Source organism: Delphinus delphis, chromosome 3 (assembly GCF_949987515.2).
Source record: "Delphinus delphis chromosome 3, mDelDel1.2, whole genome shotgun sequence".
Lineage (NCBI taxonomy): Eukaryota > Metazoa > Chordata > Mammalia > Artiodactyla > Delphinidae > Delphinus > Delphinus delphis.
Genome location: NC_082685.1, coordinates 143,558,325 through 143,579,269, shown reverse-complemented (window position 1 = coordinate 143,579,269; position 20,945 = coordinate 143,558,325). Strand labels below are relative to the sequence as shown.

The following is a 20,945-nucleotide window of genomic DNA, read 5'->3' as shown; positions in this document are numbered from 1 at the left end:
TTCCTTATGTTTATCTCATCAAGTCAGAATGTTATTAAAATTTCAGAGGAATGCTGGAGCCAAAATGATAAGCTGGAACTTACCTTCCTGATTCAGATTCAAGAGGATCATCAGTGAATGTTTCTGCATTAAAATCCAAAGGTTCTGCATCTTGGAGGAGTTCTATTCGGTCCCTTTCAGTCCTATTATTAGCCCTGGTGTATTTGGATGCTGCTGCAAAAGAAGAAAAAAATGTCCACTTTCTATTGTTTTTATGGGTCACAGTCTATGGACTCATGGAAAGAAAAGTCAAGTTTATAAAGGATGTGAATTTTGATTGTAAAGACAATATTAAGAAAAGATAACTATGTGGTTATCTTAAAATTAGATTAAAATGATTAACAGTATGATAGAAAATAACAAGGAAAAGTTCTCCCTTGTATGTAGTCTAAGCTCAGAAGCAGCTATAGCGCAAAGACTCAATATGAATCAGAATTAGTATTTAACTATGGTATCATAACAGTGAAATTGTTCATAATCAAATTAAGTTTCAGCTGGTTGCACACTGAATACAGGGGGTGCTACATCTCACTTCTCGGCTAGGATTTTAAGGTGTAATCAACTCAAACTCTTCAAAAAGGCCTGAGTCTTTTTCCCATGAAGCAATAGTTTAGGGCAGTAATGTCCAACAGAAATAAATTCCAAGCCCCGTATTTACTTTTTACTAGTAGATACATTAAAAAAGTAAAAAGAAATAGGTGAAATTAATCTTAATATATTTAATTTAACTCAGTATATACAAAATATTATCATTTCAATATGGGGCACCAGCTACACTGCAAATGCTCAACAGCCATATGTGGCTAATGGTTACCACCCTGGTCAGCACAGATCTAGAGAACTAATCCCTTCTCTACGTGAATGGGGTTTACTTCATAAACAACCTAAATTTTCACAATGTTATTTTGAGCAGCTCAACAGCTTCAAACAAACTATAATATAGGTCTTTTTGAAAATCTAAGGCAAGCCAATTCTCTCATATTTTTGTCATCTTGGACTCTGCCCTTTACCGTTTCTCTCATTCATTCAGCAAATATTGGTTGCCTACCACATGCCAGTTTCTAACTCATCATCCTAAGGCTTTGTGTTTCCTCTTCTCTTAACCATTCTCCATACTCCCGGATCTCTGCATTCTGTTAACTCCAAATCCATGATAAACTTCCAAATCTCTTTGTAGAATCCTCCCTCTATTTTCTAGCTTTAACTGAAACTTTAGTTTCCTCCTATTTCTTCTACGCTAAATCTCATCCAAACACATCCTTTCTTCTTTATCTCCAGGGTCATCTCAAGGGTGCTTATTTCATGCCCTCATTTTTTTTTTTTTTTTTTTTTTTTAGTTTCTGCTTCACAACAAAATGAATCAGTTATATATACACACATGTTCCCATATCCCTCCCGCTTGCTCCCTCCCTCCCACCCCCCCCATCCCACCCCTCCAGGCGGTCACAAAGCACCGAGCTGATCTCCCCGTGCCATGCGGCTGCCCCCCACCAGCCATCCACCCCACACTTGGTAGTGCACATATGTCCATGCCTCTCTCCTGCTTTGTCACAGCCCACCCCTCCCCCTCCCCATATCCTAAAGTCCATTCTCCAGTAAGTCTGTGTCTTTATTCCTGCTCTACCCCTAGGTTCTTCATGACATCTTTTCTTTCCCAAATTCCACATACACGTGTCAGCACACGGTATCTGTCTCTCTCCCTCTGACCTACTTCACTCTGCATGACAGACTCCAGGTCTATCCACGTCACTACAAACAGCTCAATTTCGTTTCTTTTCATAGCTGAGTAATATTCCATTGTATATATGTGCCACATCTTCTTTATCCATTCATCCGATGATGGACACTTAGGTTGTTTCCATCTCCGGGCTATTGTAAATAGAGCTGCAATGCTACACTGCAGACTACAAAACAAATATACAAAGGAAGAAAGATCTCAACAGAGTGATAATTATGTGAATTAGGTGTCACTGTAAGTGTCCATCATCGGATGAATGGATAAAGAAGATGTGGCACATATATACAATGGAATATTACTCAGCCATAAAAAGAAACGAAATTGAGCTATTTGTAATGAGGTGGATAGACCTAGAGTCTGTCATACAGAGTGAAGTAAGTCAGAAAGAGCAAGACAAATACCGTATGCTAACACATATATATGGAATTTAAGAAAAAAAAATGTCATGAAGAACCTAGAGGCAAGACAGGAACAAAGACACAGAACCACTAGAGAAAGGACCTGAGGATATGGGGAGGGGGAAGGGTAAGCTGTGACAAAGCGAGAGAGAGGCATGGACATATACACACCACCAAAAGCAAGGTAGACAGCTAGTGGGAAGCAGCCGCACAGCACAGGGAGATCAGCTCGGTGCCCCGTGACCGCCTGGAGGGGTGGGACAGGGAGGGCGGGAGGGAGGGAGATGCAAGAGGGAAGAGACATGGGAACATGTGTACATGTATGGCTGATTCACTTTTGTTATGGAGCAGAAACCAACACACCATTGTAAAGCAATTATAGTCCAATAAAGATGTTAAAAAAAAAAAAAAAAGAGTGGAGATCTATAAAGAACAGACTTGTGGTTGCCGAGGCAGGGAGGGAGGGATGGGCTGGGAGTTTGGGGTTAGCAGATGCAAACTATTATATATAGAATGGATAAACAACAAGGTTCTACTGTGTAGCACAGGGAACTACATTCAATATGCTGTGAGAAACCATAATGGAAAAGAATATAAAAAAGAACGTATATATATATGTATAGCTGAATCACTTTGCTGTACAGCAGAAATTAACACAGCCTTGTAAATCAACCATATTTCAATTAAAAAAAAACAAACAACTAGTGGGTATCTGTGAAAACTGTAAACCAGGGTGACTGAGGATATACGTTCATAAAATAGAATATACTACAGATATGGTTGTCTTTGTTCAATTCTACAAGTCTCCACTGAGCAGGTACCGTATGCCAGGCTTTGGGCTGGGCTCTAGTGATACCACAGTGAGCAAAACCAGGTATGGTCCCTGTTCTAACGGAACTTAACAATCTAGTGAGGGAGATGAACCATGATCAAATAATGACACAAATGTAAAATGGTAACTCTGATGTGTGTTTAAGAGGAGTGTAACCTGTTAGTAACCATGACGGTGATCTGGCCTAGTCAGAGAGGTCTGGGGAAGGTTCTCTGAGGAAGCTCTGGGGGTGAGATCTGCAAGGTGAGCAGGAGCTAATGCGGTGAAGAAGGGGAGGAAGAGCATTTCAGGCAGAGAAACAGCACAGCAGAAGGAATGGTGTTTGCTTGAGTGAGCAGAAGGCAAGGTGTGCTCGGAGCAGAGAGGGCCGGGGGAGCATGGGGAGAGATCCAGCCTCACATGCGGAAGGGCTTTCCATAAGAATGAAAAGTCATTGTACAGTTTTAAGCAGAGAAGTGATATGATCAGATTTATTGGTATAGAAGAGCATTCTAGTTTCCCTTGGGTGAATGAACAGATTTGAGAGGGAAATAAGAAGGAGTGCAGAGGGAGCCCTCATCATTTTTTGACTGCATTACTAAAACAGACACTAAACTGGTTTCTGTCTCACTTCCCTGGAAATCATGCTTTATACAGATGTCAAATTCATCTTCCTAAACCAAAAATCTGAGCATGCTTCTTTCCATATTGAAATCTTATCTTTGGCATAAAATCTAAACTTCTAAGCATGATAATACCTGTTTCCCAACTATCTCTGCAGCCTTGCCTCTCATCAGCCTTCTACTTTAGGCTCTAGTCATAGAGAAAAGCCTACATTTCCCCAAAGGTTCTCTCATGTCACTCATTCTTCCTTCTGCCTAAAACCCCTTCACCTGGCTAAGTACTACTTATTCCTAAACAGTACTTCTTTATAACAGAAATCTGTTCCCAATAAAGAATTCTTTTCCATCCCCTGAGCTGAGTTCTCTCAGCATCAGGCATGCACCCTTACACTCTCTCAGCATCCCTGCATCTCCCCCAAAGACAAACAACCTCTGCCTTCTACTCAGTGCTGGATCCTGGGAATTCGCATTCCCAGAAGCAGATGGCAGGGTCAAGGATGTGGGGAGGTTTCCTAACCCAACCGACTGACCAATGTCTTCTGCCTGATATCAGTCCCTCACTAAATTATAGGCAAACCGAGGATGGAAGTTATCTTCTTTGTATTCCTGTATTCCTGGGAAAGTACCTGATATATATGGGTCAATCAGTAACTTATTATAAAAATGACTGAACAGCCTGAAAAACATCTAGGTAAACAGAAATCAGTACCTGCCTACAATGTGCCTGGGATAAGTACTATTATTTAGGTAGTGTAATTACAACTAATCACTTGATGTCCCAGATGTCTCCTTCTCCTACCAGAATGTGTATTTGAGTTTCTCCTTCCTCTCATACACTGAGGGATGAAAAAAGTAAAGTCACTGCAGAACCACATTTATAGTTCTCTAAAGGCATTTCTGGATGGGTAACTAATCCTCACTCTCTATGCAAGCAAGCATAAGAAAAAAATTTCTTAGAAAACTAGACAATAAACTACTTACATCGGTTGGTACTAATATCTGAGAAGTTTGACTCTTTTGGGTCAATATGAACATTTCTGTTTCTAGTGGAATCTTCTCTACTGTGTCCATAACGTTCTTTCCATTCCTAGGAAAGAAAAACAAATGATTATATAACACAAGAACACACAGTCAGAAAATAATTCATCAGTGATAACAGATTTAGATTACATATGCAGAGTAATATAATCTAATTCTTTTTCATCAGGAATTCATCAGATAATCAGTATAATTAGCACAGTGCCTTTAGAAATCATAGATAGGGAGAGGGGGGAAGATGGCGGAAGAATAAGACGCAGAGATCACCTTCCTCCCCACAGATACATCAGAAATACATCTACATGTGGAACAACTCCTACAGAACACCTACTGAAGGCTGGCAGAAGACCTCAGACCTCCCCAAAGGCAAGAAACTCCCCAAGTACCTGGGTAGGGCAAAAAAAAAAAAGAATAAACAGAGACAAAAGAATAGGGACGGGACCTGCACCAGTGGGAGGGAGCTGTGAAGGAGGAAAGGTTTCCACACACTAGGAAGCCCCTTGGCGGGCGGAGACTGCGGGTGGCGGAGCGGGGGAGCTTCGAGGCTGAGGAGGACAGCACAGCAACAGGGGTGCGGAGGGCAAAGCTCAGAGATTCCCGCACAGAGGATCGGTGCCGACCGGCACTCACCAGCCCGAGAGGCTTGTCTGCTCACCCGCCGGGGCGGGCGGGGCTGGGAGCTGAGGTTTGGGCTTTGGTCAGAGCGCTGGGAGAGGACTGGGGTTGGCGGCGTGAACACAGCCTGCAGGGGGTTAGTGCGCCACAGCTAGCCGGGAGGTAGTCCGGGAAAAAGTCTGGACCTGCCGAAGAGGCAAGAGACTTTTTCCTCCCTCTTTGTTTCCTGGTGCGTGAGGAGAGGGGATTAAGAGCGCTGCTTAAAGGAGCTCCAGAGATGGGCGCGAGCCGCAGCAAAAAGCGTGGACCCCAGAGACGGGCATGAGATGCTAAGGCTGCTGCTGCCGCCACCAAGAAGCCTGTGTGCGAGCAGAGGTCACTATCCACACCTCCCTTCCGGGGAGCCTGTGCAGCCCGCCACTGCCAGGGTCCCGGGATCCAGGGTCAACTCCCCCGAGAGAATGCACGGCGTGCCTCAGGCTGGTGCAATGTCACGCTGGCCTCTGCCGCCGCAGGCTTGCCCCGCACTCCGTACCCCTCCCTCTCCCTGGCCTGAGTGAGCCAGAGCCCCCGAGTCAGCTGCTCCTTTAACCCCGTCCTGTCTGAGCGAAGAACAGACGCCCTCCAGCGACCTACACGCAGAGGCGGGGCCAAATCCAAAGCTGAACCCTGGGAGCTGTGAGAACAAAGAAGAAAAAGGGCCAGCAGCCTCAGGAGCAGCGGATTAAATCTCCACAATCAACCTGATGTACCCTGCATCTGTGGAATACATGAACAGACAATGAATCATCCCAAATTGAGGAGGTGGACTTTGAGAGCAAGATTTATTATTTTTTCCCCTTTTCCTCTTTTTGTGAGTATGTGTATGCTTCTGTGTGAGATTTTGACTGTATAGCTTTGCTTTCACCATTTGTCCTAGGGTTCTATACGTCCGTTTTTATTCTGACTTTAAAAAATTTTTTTTCTTAATAATTTTTTTATTTTCATAACTTTATTTTATTTTACCTTACTTTATTTTATTTTATTTTATCCTCTTTCTTTCTTTCTTTCTACTTTTTCTCCCTTTTATTCTGAGCCGTGTGGATGAAAGGCTCTTGGTGCTGCAGCCAGGAGTCAGTGCTGTGCCTCTGTGGTGGGAGAGCCAACTTCAGGACACTGGTCCACAAGAGACCTCCCAGCTGCATGTAATATCAAACAGTGAAAATCTCCGAGAGAGCTCCATCTCAACACCAACACCCAGCTTCACTCAACGACCAGCAAGCTACCAGAGCTGGACACCCTATGCCAAACAACTAACAAGACAGGAACACAAACCCACCCATTAGCAGAGAGGCTGCCTAAATCATAAGTCCACAGACACCCCAAAACACACCACCAGACATGGACCTGCCCACCAGAAAGACAAGATCCAGCCTCATCCACCAGAACACACGCACTAGTCCCCTCCACCAGGAAGCCTACACAACCCACTGAACCAACCTTAGCCACTGGGGACAGACACCAAAAACAACGGTAACTACGAACCTGCAGCCTGCAAAAAGGAGACCCCAAACACAGTAAGATAAGCAAAATGAGAAGACAGAAAAACACACAGCAGATGAAGGAGCAAGATAAAAACCCACCAGACCTAACAAATGAAGAGGAAATAGGCAGACTACCTGAAAAAGAATTCAGAATAATGATAGTAAACATGATCCAAAATCTTGGAAATAGAATAGAGAAAATGCAAGAAACATTTAACAAGGACCTAGAAGAACTAAAGATGAAACAAACAATGATGAACAACACAATAAATGAAATTAAAAATACTCTAGAAGGGATCAATAGCAGAATAACTGAGGCAGAAGAACGGATAAGTGACCTGGAAGATAAAATAGTGGAAATAACTACTGCAGAGCAGAATAAACAAAAAAGAATGAAAAGAACTGAAGACAGTCTCAGAGACCTCTGGGACAACAGTAAATGCACCAACATTCGAATCATAGGGGTTCCAGAAGAAGAACAGAAAAAGAAAGGGACTGAGAAAATATTTGAAGAGATTATAGTTGAAAACTTCCCTAATATGGGAAAGGAAATAGTTAATCAAGTCCAGGAAGCACACAGAGTCCCATACAGCGTAAATCCAAGGAGAAACACGCCAAGACACATATTAATCAAACTGTCAAAAGTTAAATACAAAGAAAACATATTAAAAGCAGCAAGGGAGTAACAACAAATAACACACAAGGGAATCCTCATAAGGTTAACAGCTGATCTTTCAGCAGAAACTGCAAGCCAGAAGGGACTGGCAGGACATATTTAAAGTGATGAAGGAGAAAAACCTACAACCAAGATTACCCTACCCAGCAAGGATCTCATTCAGATTAGATGGAGAAATTAAAACCTTTACAGACAAGCAAAAGCTGAGAGTTCAGCACCACCAAACCAGCTTTACAACAAGGGCTAAAGGACCTTCTCTAGGCAAGAAACACAAGAGAAGGAGAAGACCTACAATAATAAACCCAAAACAATTAAGAAAATGGGAATAGGAACATACATATCGATAATTACCTTAAATGTAAATGGATTAAATCCTCCCACCAAAAGACACAGACTGGCTGAATGGATACGAAAACAAGACCCTTACATATGCTGTCTAAAAGAGACCCACTTCAGACCTAGAGACACATACAGACTGAAAGTGAGGGGATGGAAAAAGATATTCCATGCAAATGGAAACCAAAAGAAAGCTGGAGTAGCAATACTCATATCAGACAAAATAGACTTTAAAATAAAGACTATTAGAAGAGACAAAGAAGGACACTACATAATGATCAAGGGATCGATCCAAGAAGAAGATATAACAATTGTAAAGATTTATGCACCTAACATAGGAGCACCTCAATACATAAGGCAAATACTAACAGCCACAATAGGGGAAATCGACAGTAACACATTCATAGTAGGGGACTTTAACACCTGACTTTCACCAATGGACTGATCATCCAAAATGAAAATAAATAAAGAAACACAAGCTTTAAATGATACATTAAACAAGATGGACGTAATTGATATTTATAGGACATTCCATCCAAAAACAACAGAATACACATTTTTCTCAAGTGCTCATTGAACATTCTCCACGATATATCATATCTTGGGTCACAAATCAAGCCTTGGTAAATTTAAGAAAATTGAAATTGTATCAAGTATCTTCTCCAACCACAACGCTATGAGACTAGATATCAATTACAGGAAAAGATCTGAAAAAATACAAACACATGGAGGCTAAACAATACACTACTAAATAACGAAGTGATCACTGAAGAAATCAAAGAGGAAATGAAAAAATACCCAGAAAAAAATGACAGTGGAGACACGACGACCCAAAACCTATGGGATGCAGCAAAAGCAGTTCTAAGAGGGAAGTTTATAGCATTACAATCCTACCTTAAGAAACAGGAAACATCTCGAATAAACAACCTAACCTTGCACCTAAAACAATTAGAGAAAGAAGAACAAAAAATCCCCAAAGTTAGCAGAAGGAAAGAAATCATAAAGATCAGATCAGAAATAAATGAAAAAGAAATGAAGGAAACGATAGCAAATCTCAATAAAGCTAAAAGCTGGTTCTTTGAGAAGATAAACAAAATTGATAAACCATTAACCAGACTCATCAAGAAAAAAAGGGAGAAGACTCAAATCAATAGAATTAGTAATGAAAAAGGAGAAGTAACAACTGACACTGCAGAAATACAAAAGATCATGAGAGATTACTACAAGCAACTCTATGCCAATAAAATGGACAACCTGGAAGAAATGGATACATTTTTAGAAATGCACAACCTGCCAAGACTGAATCAGGAAGAAATAGAAAATATGAACAGACTGATCAGAAGCACTGAAATTGAAACTGTGATTAAAAATCTTCCAACGAACAAAACCCTAGGACCAGATGGCTTCCCAGGCAAATTCTATCAAATATTTAGAAAAGAGCTAACACCTATCCTTCTCAAACTCTTCCAAAATATAGCAGAGGGAGGAACAGTGCCAAACTCATTCTACGAGGCCACCATCACCCTGATACCAAAACCAGACAAGGATGTTACAAAGAAAGAAAACTACAGGCCAATATCACTGATGAACATAGATGCAAAAATCCTCAACAAAATACTAGCAAACAGAATACAACAGCACATTGAAAGGATCACACGCCATGATCAAGTGGGGTTTATTCCAGGAATGCAAGGATTCTTCAATATACGCAAATCAATCAATGTGATACACCATATAAACAAATTGAAGGAGAAAAACCATATGGTCATCTCAATAGATGCAGAGAAAACTTTCGACAAAATTCGACACCCATTTATGATAAAAACCCTCCAGAAAGTAGGCATAGAGGGAAGTTTCCTCAACATAATAAAGGCGATATATGACAATCCTACAGCCAACATCGTCCTCAATGGTAAAAAACTGAAAGCATTTCCACTAAGATCAGGAACAAGACAAGGTTGCCCACTCTCACCACTCTTATTCAACATAGTTTTGGAAGTTTTAGCCACAGCAATCAGAGAAGAAAAGGAAATAAACAGAATCCAAATCGGAAAAGAAGAAGTAAAGCTGTCACTGTTTGCAGATGACATGATACTATACATAGAGAATCCTAAAGATGCTACCAGAAAACTACTAGAGCTAATCAATGAATTTGGTAATGCAGCAGCATACAAAATTAATGCACAGAAATCTCTGGCATTCCTATACACTAATGATGAAAAATCTGAACGTGAAATCAAGAAAACACTCCCATTTACCATTGCAACAAAAAGAATAAAATATCTAGGAATAAACCTACCTAAGGAGACAAAAGACCTATATGCAGAAAATTATAAGACACTGATGAAAGAAATTAACGATGATACAAATAGAGAGATATACCATGTTCTTGGATTGGAAGAATCAACATTGTGAAGATGACTCTACTACCCAACGCAATCTACAGATTCAATGCAATCCCTATCAAATTACCACTGGCATTTTTCACAGAACTAGAACAAAAAATTTCACAATTTGTATAGAAACACAAAAGACCCTGAATACCCAAAGCAATCTTGAGAACGAAAAACGGAGCTGGAGGAATCAGGCTCCCTGACTTCAGACTATACTATAAAGCTACAGTAGTCAAGACAGTATGGTACTGGCACAAAAACAGAAATATAGATCAATGGAACAGGATAGAAATCCCAGAGATAAACCCACACACATATGGTCACCTTATCTTTGATAAAGGAGGCAGGAATGTACAGTGGAGAAAGGACAGCTCCTTCAATAAGTGGTGCTGGGAAAACTGGACAGGTACATGTAAAAGTAGATTAGATCACTCCCTAACACCACACACAAAAATAAGCTCAAAATGGATTAAAGACCTAAATGTAAGGCCAGAAACTATCAAACTCTTAGAGGAAAACATAGGCAGAACACTCTATGACATAAATCACAGCAAGATCCTTTTTGACCCACCTCCTAGAGAAATGGAAATAAAAACAAAAATAAACAAATGGGACCTAATGAAACTGCAAAGCTGTTGCACAGCAAAGGAAACCATAAACAAGACCAAAAGACAACCCTCAGAATGGGAGAAAATATTTGCAAATGAAGCAACTGACAAAGGATTAATCTCCAAAATTTACAAGCAGCTCATGCAGCTCAATAACAAAAAACAAACACCCCAATCCAAAAATGGGCAGAAGACCTAAGTAGACATTTCTCCAAAGAAGATATACAGATTGCCAACAAACACATGAAAGAATGCTCAACATCATTAATCATTAGAGAAATGCAAATCAAAACTATAATGAGATATCATTTCACACCAGTCTGAATGGCCATCATCAAAAAATCTGTAAACAATAAATGCTGGAGAGGGTGTGGAGAAAAGGGAACACTCTTGCACTGCTGGTGGGAATGTGAATTGGTACAGCCACTATGGAGAACAGTGTGGAGGTTCCTTAAAAAACTAAAAATAGAACTACCATATGACCCAGCAATCCCACTACTGGGCATATACCCTGAGAAAACCGTAATTCAAAAAGTCATGTACCAAAATGTTCATTGCAGCTCTATTTACAATAGCCAGGAGATGGAAGCAACCTAAGTGTCCATCATCGGGTGAATGGATAAAGAAGATGTGGCACATATATACAATGGAATATTACTCAGCCATAAAAAGAAATGAAATTGAGCTATTTGTAATGAGGTGGATGGACCTAGAGTCTGTCATACAGAGTGAAGTAAGTCAGAAAGAGCAAGACAAATACCGTATGCTAACACATATATATGGAATCTAAGAAAAAAAAATGTCATGAAGAACCTAGGGGTAAGACGGGAATAAAGACACAGACCTACTAGAGAATGGACTTGAGGATATGGGGAGGGGGAAGGGTAAGCTGTGACAGTGAGAGAGTGGCATGGACATATATACACTACCAAACGTAAAATAGCTAGCTAGTGGGAAGCAGCCGCATAGCACAGGGAGATCAGCTGGGTGCTTTGTGACTGCCTGGAGGGGTGGGATAGGGAGGGTGGGAGAGAGGGAGACGCAAGAGGGAAGAGATATGGGAACATATGTATATGTATAACTGATTCACTTTGTTATAAAGCAGAAACTAACACACCATTGTAAAGCAATTATACTCCAATAAAGATGTAAAAAAAAAATAGGAAAGTATAGACAACTACTTCTTTTATCTCTAAATGCTTTTAATAGTTGCCAAACTTAACTTGAATGAAGATATTTATAGACATTTTTGCTAGCTATGATTCTTTTAAGTTATTGAATTCTATCTAAAATGTCAAAATAGTTTTACAACTACAATAAGTTACCTTGACCATGTAAGAGTTATGATAACTCATAGTAATTAATGAGATGTTAATAAAATTTTCTCTCATCCAAATAAAGTACAAATCAGAGAGACCTGAAAAGTCATTTCTGATAGCAAAATTAGAGTTGTATACAAACATAATTAGGTAATGACTCATGTGGCATTGTGTCTTAACTGCACTAAAACCTTATTAACTGGAATTCTACTCATTAAATTCGTAGAATTGAAAGGAACTTTAGAGGTCCTAATTAAGCCTCCCATGCAGTGCAGGGTTTCATTTTAAAATAACCGTGCCAGATACCATTTGGCCCTCTTACTAGAAGACATGGAAATTTCTATTTGTGATGATCCCACTGCAATTTTGGTAAACTGTGGAAGTTTTCACAAAAAGGTGAACTCTATTTCCAGTCACTTCTGCTCTTTTGTTCTAGTTATGCCTTCTGAAATAAAGACCAAGTCTCCCTTTACATAACATACACTAAAATACACGAAGACAACTATCATGTCTCCTGAGTCTTCACTTCTCTGGTAATGGACACACTCAGATGTTGAAAACCTGTGGTAACTGTGACTAGATTTTTCTCATTTTTTGCCTTTTCAATTCTCTAGGAGGTTAGTTTGCCTCAGGAAACGAAGGACTAAGGAAAAATTAAAGAGGAATAAAATTAATGTCATATTACAAAAAAAGCATAATTGTCAAGCAATCAAAATCACTTTAATAGCAAGATTGCATGAATTTATTCACTTATCCAATAAATATTTACTGAGCACCTACTCTAGGCAAGAAACTGCTAGATGTTGGACATGAAGTAATTTACTACTAATGACTTTTTACAACAGGTCTGACAGGATACCTACATGTACATCTGAAACTATTAAAACTGCTTTTCTGTAAAAGTATATCCTATGTCTTTTTCCCACTGTTTTTAGCCAATTATTCTAAATCAATAAGATTCTTATGATATTTCACATTAATCTTTAGGTTACAGAAATTTAATAAGTACAGTACTTACTCTTCGTCGACTTTCACCTTCTTCTTGCCGTTGCCTTTTTCTCTTCTCTAGAGACAGAAAAGTGGTCTCAAATTTGGTATAACATGGTTTAATTAGATGTAGAGTAACTGAAGTAAAGGTATCAGGCTATGACCAATTTCCTTTAAATTACTACAAAGTCAAAGGTAATAGGTTATTGTTGGAAAGAACTGGAGAGTTCACCTAACTCCACAGAGAATACTTTCTCTACTTTTGTTGGAGATGGCCCTTTAGGCTCTGCCTAAATAGCTTTAGTGGGGAAGAACTTCTTCCCCATGGTGACTTGAAATTTGTTTCTCTGAAACTTCTCCCTTTTCTTTATGTCTTGTCTTCTAAATTAAGTTCATACTTCTTTCTGCATAAAAGTCTTTTCCATTACTCTCTTCTGGCTATATACTCAGCAGTGGTTCTTTTCCATAAGATATGCCCTACAGACTCATTCTGGCTGTCCTAGACTCCTTCTGACTTATCAGTCTTACTCTTGAAAATCTTACCCAGGACTGGATATGATACTCCAGATGAAGTCTAATTAATGCAAAAAGCAGCAGAACTATTACATTAACTAGATACCACCTTCCTATGAGAGCATGTGAAGGCTACGCTGGCCTATTTTAGAGCCACAGTACATTTTGGCTTACATTTAAATAAGATCACACAAAAACCCCAGACCCAAGTAGGGAGAATGTCTAAGAACCAATGTCCCAAAACTCAAGTTTTGTTTTTCTTTTTCCTCCTATTCTACCATCACTTGAACATCAGGAAATTTGATACACTCAGTTTTGAGATTAGATTCTAACAGAGTGCCATGTATTCTAACAGGTTGTTAATGATTACCACATTCTAAAAACGAGCCTTGGCTTGAATGATTTCCTATGCAGCATTAAACTAATGATGATTCCTTACCTTGTTTTTAATGATGATTCTTTAAATTAATGAGTTTTCTAACTGTATTTAACTTGGCAAATCTATTTCAAAGCAAACAGGAAAATGACTCCAACACCAAGCAAGGGCGTTATTTAGTTGCAGACATATTAATTATTAAAACCTCTGCAGAATTTCTTAAAGACAGATGAAACAATCATTTATGTTTTTGAATTATTTTTGCTATGAAAGTTTTCTGTAGAATTTTAGCTAAAACATATTAATTTGTAATTTCTTAAGATAGATTAAAAATTTCAAATCATACAAACATTAATTTTGTATTCTCAGTCTTAGCACTTTCCTTTCATTCATTTTAAAAGACAAATCTTACCTCGTCTGATTAATTCTTTTCCTTCATCAACTAAGTCTGATGTCATATCGTTATCTCCCATGAACTGCTGGAAACCAAGTAGATTCAAACAACGAGTTCCCAAGCTAATAAAAGTCGATTTTCAAAAAGATAAGCATTATTTCACACTGTAAACATTAAGATATGTTAATTGTTCTTTAGTATCTGCACCCCACAGAAGCCTATGGTTTATTACTAGTTATCATGTCAAGTTACCTAGAGCTACATTTGTCTTTCTTTAAGAAGTACTTATTTCCCTTTCTAAGAAGCTTATATGCCCAGTACTCCACTGACTAGGGTATGCACCAAAGCCATATTTCTTACAGACACAAATTAAGTTAGGCCATTAGCATACCTTCAGAAGATTACTATAGCAGGATGCTAAACAATGGCTATAATATAAAAACAATTTATTCTTTTCTTATATTCAAACAGCAATATTAATACTGAAAATACACATACACAACCAGTATTTACAAGTGCAGAATATTCTGGCTTAGAAAGTCTTAGTTATGCAAATTGATTTTCATGTTTTTTTAATCCTGAGAACTACTCAATTCTATTTAAATAGGTGTTACTATAAACTCAGAATTCATTACTATAGCTTATCTGGGGGTTATCATTTTATATCTTATTTACTATTTACTTTAGACCTCACTGTTGTACAGGACAGAAATACTCTGAAAATATGGCACGCAAGGAAGGAAGGATTAATATTTGTTAAACTCCTATTATGCATCAATTTACAGATACTCTTATTTAATTCTTATTATAATTCTAAGAGATACATAACACTTTACAGATAAGGAAACAGAGGTACAAGGGGTTAAAAACCTTGCTAAAGATCAATTAATAAATTTTAGACCTGAGGATTTAAATCCAAGACAAAACAAAGACCAAGCTCTTTTTATTACCTTAGTACTCAAACGTTTTCATTGATTTCCTTTTTTTTTTTCTTTTGAGGTAGAGAAGAATAGCTTTATTGCTTTGCCAGGCAAAGGGGGGCACAGCAGGCTAATGCCCTCACATATGCCCTCAACACCATACATGGAGCAAGGGGGAGAGAGGAAGAAGGAGAAAGGGAGAAGAAGTACGTGTGTGTGTATGTTAGGAGGAAGAGAAAACAGCGGAGCAATTTAAAAAAAGTGAAGATCTCCCATTTTACATTAGTGATGTGTAAAAATCTGGCTAATTCATAAATTATCTGCCTGCTTTAATGTATAAGGAATGCTCTGTATGACTTAACGGTAAGAAAAACTAGGGTTTCAGGTAGATGGTCATGCTAATTCCGTGACTTTAAATATTCCCTTACCATCTTCATGTTCTTGTGGGAATACTATACTCCAGGATGAGATCATTGTCTCTGGGAAGGTCTTAGCTTTGTCTAAAGTGTCAGGAAACAGCTTTATATTCTCTAGGCAGTTAAGTCTGAATATTAGCTCTGGGTATGGCTGTGTGCTAGTAATATGGGAATTAGACTAATTTTTAGACCAGCATTTCAAAAGAAAATTGACCTATAAAGTCAAGTTACCATTGAAATGTCAGCAAGGCATTGCTTCATATACTCCTATAATAGAGTATTTTTATAATTTGAAAATTGAGGAATATGACCATTTTTTCTCTTAAAGACAAACGGGCACTCAAAATTTATCTTAATTAACTCTAAAACAACACTTTTAAGGAATTATTTTTAAGTTCAACAATTTTCCTTTTAGACATAGTTCCTTACATTTGTTTAAGATTTTATAGTTGACAAGGCACTATCCCACCCATCTATTCCTCGATCAGTATAACAATCTAATAAGATGAGATGCTAATCTTACCAACATAAATACTAACATGAGAAGATATGATTTATACATCACAAGCTCTTAATGTTCCATTTGTAGTTTATAAACTGTTAAAATGAATAAGCATATAATAAAAATATAATTTTGGATATCCAAAGGATGATTGGTCTCTTCCTTTAATACATGATTTTCATAGTATAAACCTCTGTCTTTTCTACCTTATGGAAAAAAATTGAAAATATTAGATTTTTTTGTCAGTTCAAATTAACCGTTTTATTTTAAATTATAATCCTTTAGTTCCTTTACTTATGAGAAGGTAAAATATATATGTTTTACAAAATTCAATAGAGAATTTATTTCAAACAAAACTTTTCTGTTTACTCAATATCCTAGTGTTAGAATATCAGTACAATAATGTACATTATTTACAATAACTATATAATGGTACTGAAAGATTTAAATGAAAAGTGGTTGGATGAAACTTATTATCAATAAAATTTTTTTTTTAAGGGGCATTTTTGGTGTGTCATGGAGCACTTAAGCAGTGAAGAGGGTAGGCAGAGTACAGGATGTGGGCACCTAACACGTGGAAGTAGGGAAGACAGGGGGCTAGAAGCCAAGCACACCTGTCTTTTAACTCCTTTTGAGTCTGATCTCTGCCAAGGTTCTACCACTTTTTCTGATCCTATAAAAAGAGCAGCCCATGTACTTTCCTGCCTTACACGTACTGTCTGATTTCAACTGTTCCTCACCTGACCCTCTGTTCTGGCTATGATCTGAAATATCTAGAAACCCAAAAATGATTGTGGGGAAAGCCCTAAGACTAATATATGTTTCTGGATACAAGCTGGGTATGGGGGTGCTTCATAAGCTACACTGGCTGCCAGTACCACAGGCCAGGACTCAGAGTTAACATTCTGTAATTAATCCTATCACTCTGTAGACTAAATATGTGTAACAGAATAACTCTCTCTCTTTTCTTGAAAATATCTTTGGAGGGAGAACCTGACCCAGTCACTCAAGCGACCCCTTTAAACTATGCCCAGCACCCACAAAGTCACAATAAAACAAACAACTAGAACCCAATCAGTGAATATTTAAAAGAGCTTTAAGGAGAAAAGTTATCCAGATCAGGCTAAGCATATGTGGAAAATAAGCAATGTTGTTTCTTACCTAAAGTAAGTAGCAATGCAGAGAATTACCACCAACATAGGATAATATATATAGAACCCATCTGCAATAAAGGATAAAACTTTCATGGAACCCATAATCTGAGGAGCAAGAAAAAATTAAATCAGTACACTTCTATAGCTTTCATTCTTTTTCATCATTAGAAAATTCACCCATAACCATTTATATCAATTAATTCGGAGTTTTCAAAAAAGTAGAAATGAAGCACTAAATAGACTGATTTTTAAGTTCTCATCACAAGAGGAAAGAAATTGTAACTGTGAGGTGATGAATGGTAACTAAACTTATTATGATAATTATTTCACAATATATACATATACCAATTATGTTGTACACCATAAACTAATACAATGTTATATGTCTATTATATCTTAATTTGCTTATTTATTAAGATTTTTCTCCCTCAAATATTAATATTTTATAAATACTACTGAAAATCATCAAATACATTAAGACCATAAACATAAAGGTTAATATTATTATAGGTCAGGTCTATTGATATTGCTCAGCTGGACAACCTATATGAACCAAAAATTAATTTTTTATAATAAGATATAGCAATATCACTTTTATTCAGTCATTAGTAATTACATATACAATCTGTAAAAGAAAGTTTTAGTAATTTTTAAAAAGATCCTAATAATGCAACAGAACTTTTCCGCCAGCAGTAAAAATAAATTTCACAATAATAGCACCCTATATAGATAATGAATCTAAAGAACTCTTTTTTGACAATACTTACAGATGTATAAGCAGTTGGCTGTGTATTCTGGTGAGAGATGGATGAATCCATATGGGTCAAACCCAAGAAATTAAGACATAAAGGAGGAGTCAAACGGCAAAATAACCTGCAGTAAGCATTAATAAACACAATATATAAAAATTAAAGCAGGAAGATACATTATATATTATGTTGAACTACATTAAGAACATTTCAGATCATTGTAACTATTATTCTCATCTATTTGTATTTTTAATTCTTAATACAAACTGCCCTTACTTTTGAGACATTCTGAAAATCCTATTAATCACATCTTCCTTAAAAACACCAACACCTACAAGGCAAAACTCCAGCCTCAGGTTATCTCCTTCGCTGGTGTTTGCCACTGCTCTATCCCAAGAATTTGCAGAGTGCTTCTGTATGTGCCTCTTCCACGCCTACCATCTGTGTAATCTAAATCTGTCTCAATAGCGTGACGAGGACAGTAACATCCTCAGGTGAATTGTACTCAGTACGTAAAAGAACTGAAGTTTTATCAAAGTATGTCAACTCTGACAATTACAGGTATAAATAATAGTTGGAGCTCAGTTTTGACCAGATAAAAAGAGAACCTTACAGAACTACAGAGTTGGAGAGTAGAAGGAGACAAAAATGAAGAGAGCGTGTGAATAGAAAGAGGTAATATGAGTTCTTTTGTGGTGATAGAATAGTTCTGTATCTTGATTGTGGTGGTGGTTACGGGAATCCACACACACACACACACACACACACAAATAAAGGAAAAAAAATACTGAAAATTAATAAGCTCTGTGGTCTAGTTAACAGTAGTGTGTCTGTGTTTGTACAACAGCAATATAAAATGTCTCCACTGGGGGAAGCTGAGTGAAGGTTACTAGGACTCTTTGTATTATATTTGCAACTCCCTTTGAGTCTATAATTATTGGGGGAAAAAAAGGTAAAAAAAATCTTAGAGATGCCTCAGATATTGATTCCTCTTGAAGTTCCCAAAGTCCAGCCCTAAAAACCTAATATGACTAAGTTAACAATACGGACAAATAGTAGATTGTGCAACCTAGCCCAAGCTGGAACCATCTCTCTAAACTTCTACTAAATCTCTCAGCAAGAATTATTCTTTTGGTGTTCTTGGTCCTCCACAATTCAGTTTGAGGCCACTGAACCTCAGAACACTTTCTAGGTCTGACTTAGTCTCTAAACTCTCAAATGTTCTTCTTATTACTAACCTATTTATTGACCCTCTAATTGGTAAATCCAGGCTCACTATGTCTTTCTTTCCCTTCCTAATCTAGCATACCCATTTTAACCCTAAACTTCAAGGAGGATTTAGCTAGCCATCAACAAGCACCTAATTAATACTTAAACCTAATCAATTAGTTCATAGAAATACAAGTGTTAGTGAAGACCCATAAACAAAAAGAAATAAAAGAGAGATCCATAAGAATACATGTAATGGAGACATTTCCCTTGTTTCTACACACAATCTACTTACATGCCACTGAAAAGAAGGCTGTAAGCATCAGTCTGGTGATGTGAAGCCAGGTAATAATAGTTAAATACACGAATCCTGAACACAGTAGAATAAACACAGATACTGAGGAAGAAGATGGAGAGGAAGCAAGCAATCTAAGAAAACAAAGAACCCAGTTTCAGACTAATAGACTTCAATACTTATATACTATCACAAGCGTTATCTTTGAATTCCAGCTAACATTTATTGACATTCTAAAACTTATACACAGTAACAGTATAAATTTTTAACCGCCTAATTTCATTTTTTCATAAAATGAAATTATGAAAAAAAATCTACATCTTAATCAGTCCCACAGCCTATCCATAAGTTTCAAAGCTACCTCCTGAAGTGAGCCTGTCCTCCCATTCCCTTGGCAACTCTTCACGTGAAGACTATAAGTTATGTAGCTTCACTGGCATAAAGAGGATCAAAGCATTCTCATAGAAGTACTTTGCACTATTTTGCATCTTTTCATCTCTCCTCAAATACAGTTCTTAGTTTTTATATTCTGGGTAAAATGATGAAGCTCATTTTTGGAAGTGTGAATAATAACATTGTGGGAAACTTCACTGCTTTCATTATTACTAGAAGAAATATATGGAGAAAAGATACAACAGTTAAGGATTATACTATGGCTGACATTTATTTACGACCCATATAAAATAAACTGACCTCGATATAAATATAATTGTATGTTTTTTCGGCCAGCTGTATGAAGACTGCAAAGAGGGATAAGACAGGTGTAGTGCTAAAGAATGTGCACTCTGACCACACAACAATCACGGAGAAGATGGACAACACCACAGCAAGTACCCTATAAAACCATGGTCGCAAAAGACATTCCCAGTACCACTCTGGAAGATAAAAGAAAAAAATGATTAGGAAAACCATAAAGGAGTAACAGCGTATTTACAGTGTTTCAAAATACCTCCAATACAAGATACGTAATTGCAAAGAGAAAAACAGTGGTGGAACCAGGCAGACACCATCCTAAGCAAATGATCAGCAGTAATGGGACAAACTGATATTATGTGCCTCATGCTCTGATAAGAACACATCATTGCTGAGGTATTCCTGCCAAAAATGCAGAACGTGCATCTGATTATGAGGAAACATCAAACTCAAATTCAGGGACATTCAATAAGAAACTGACCTGTACTCTCCAAAACATTAATGTCATAAAATAATAACAGATACACAGAAATCGTTCCAGATTAAAGGAGACTAAGGAGACATGACAACTGAATGCAATGCACGATCTGGGATTTTTTTACAAAGAATATTATTGAGAC

The 20,945-nt window shown here is 37.7% G+C and overlaps 1 protein-coding gene across 3 annotated transcripts in view; it reads right to left on the bottom strand.

Moving 5' to 3' along the window:
• LMBRD2 (LMBR1 domain containing 2) overlaps positions 1-20,945 on the bottom strand; it is a 56,103-nt gene that overhangs the window by 6,430 nt on the left and 28,728 nt on the right. For 2 of the 3 annotated variants that reach the window (XM_060009593.1, XM_060009595.1), the window contains 8 exons: positions 20,326-20,507; positions 19,633-19,766; positions 18,147-18,252; positions 17,387-17,484; positions 14,406-14,509; positions 13,136-13,182; positions 4,591-4,696; positions 84-213 (listed from right to left, as the gene is read on the bottom strand). In XM_060009593.1, coding sequence (XP_059865576.1) covers positions 84-213; positions 4,591-4,696; positions 13,136-13,182; positions 14,406-14,509; positions 17,387-17,484; positions 18,147-18,252; positions 19,633-19,766; positions 20,326-20,507 — 907 coding nt within the window. The remainder of the gene's footprint in view (positions 1-83; positions 214-4,590; positions 4,697-13,135; positions 13,183-14,405; positions 14,510-17,386; positions 17,485-18,146; positions 18,253-19,632; positions 19,767-20,325; positions 20,508-20,945) is intronic. The other variant, XM_060009594.1, reaches the window with a different exon arrangement.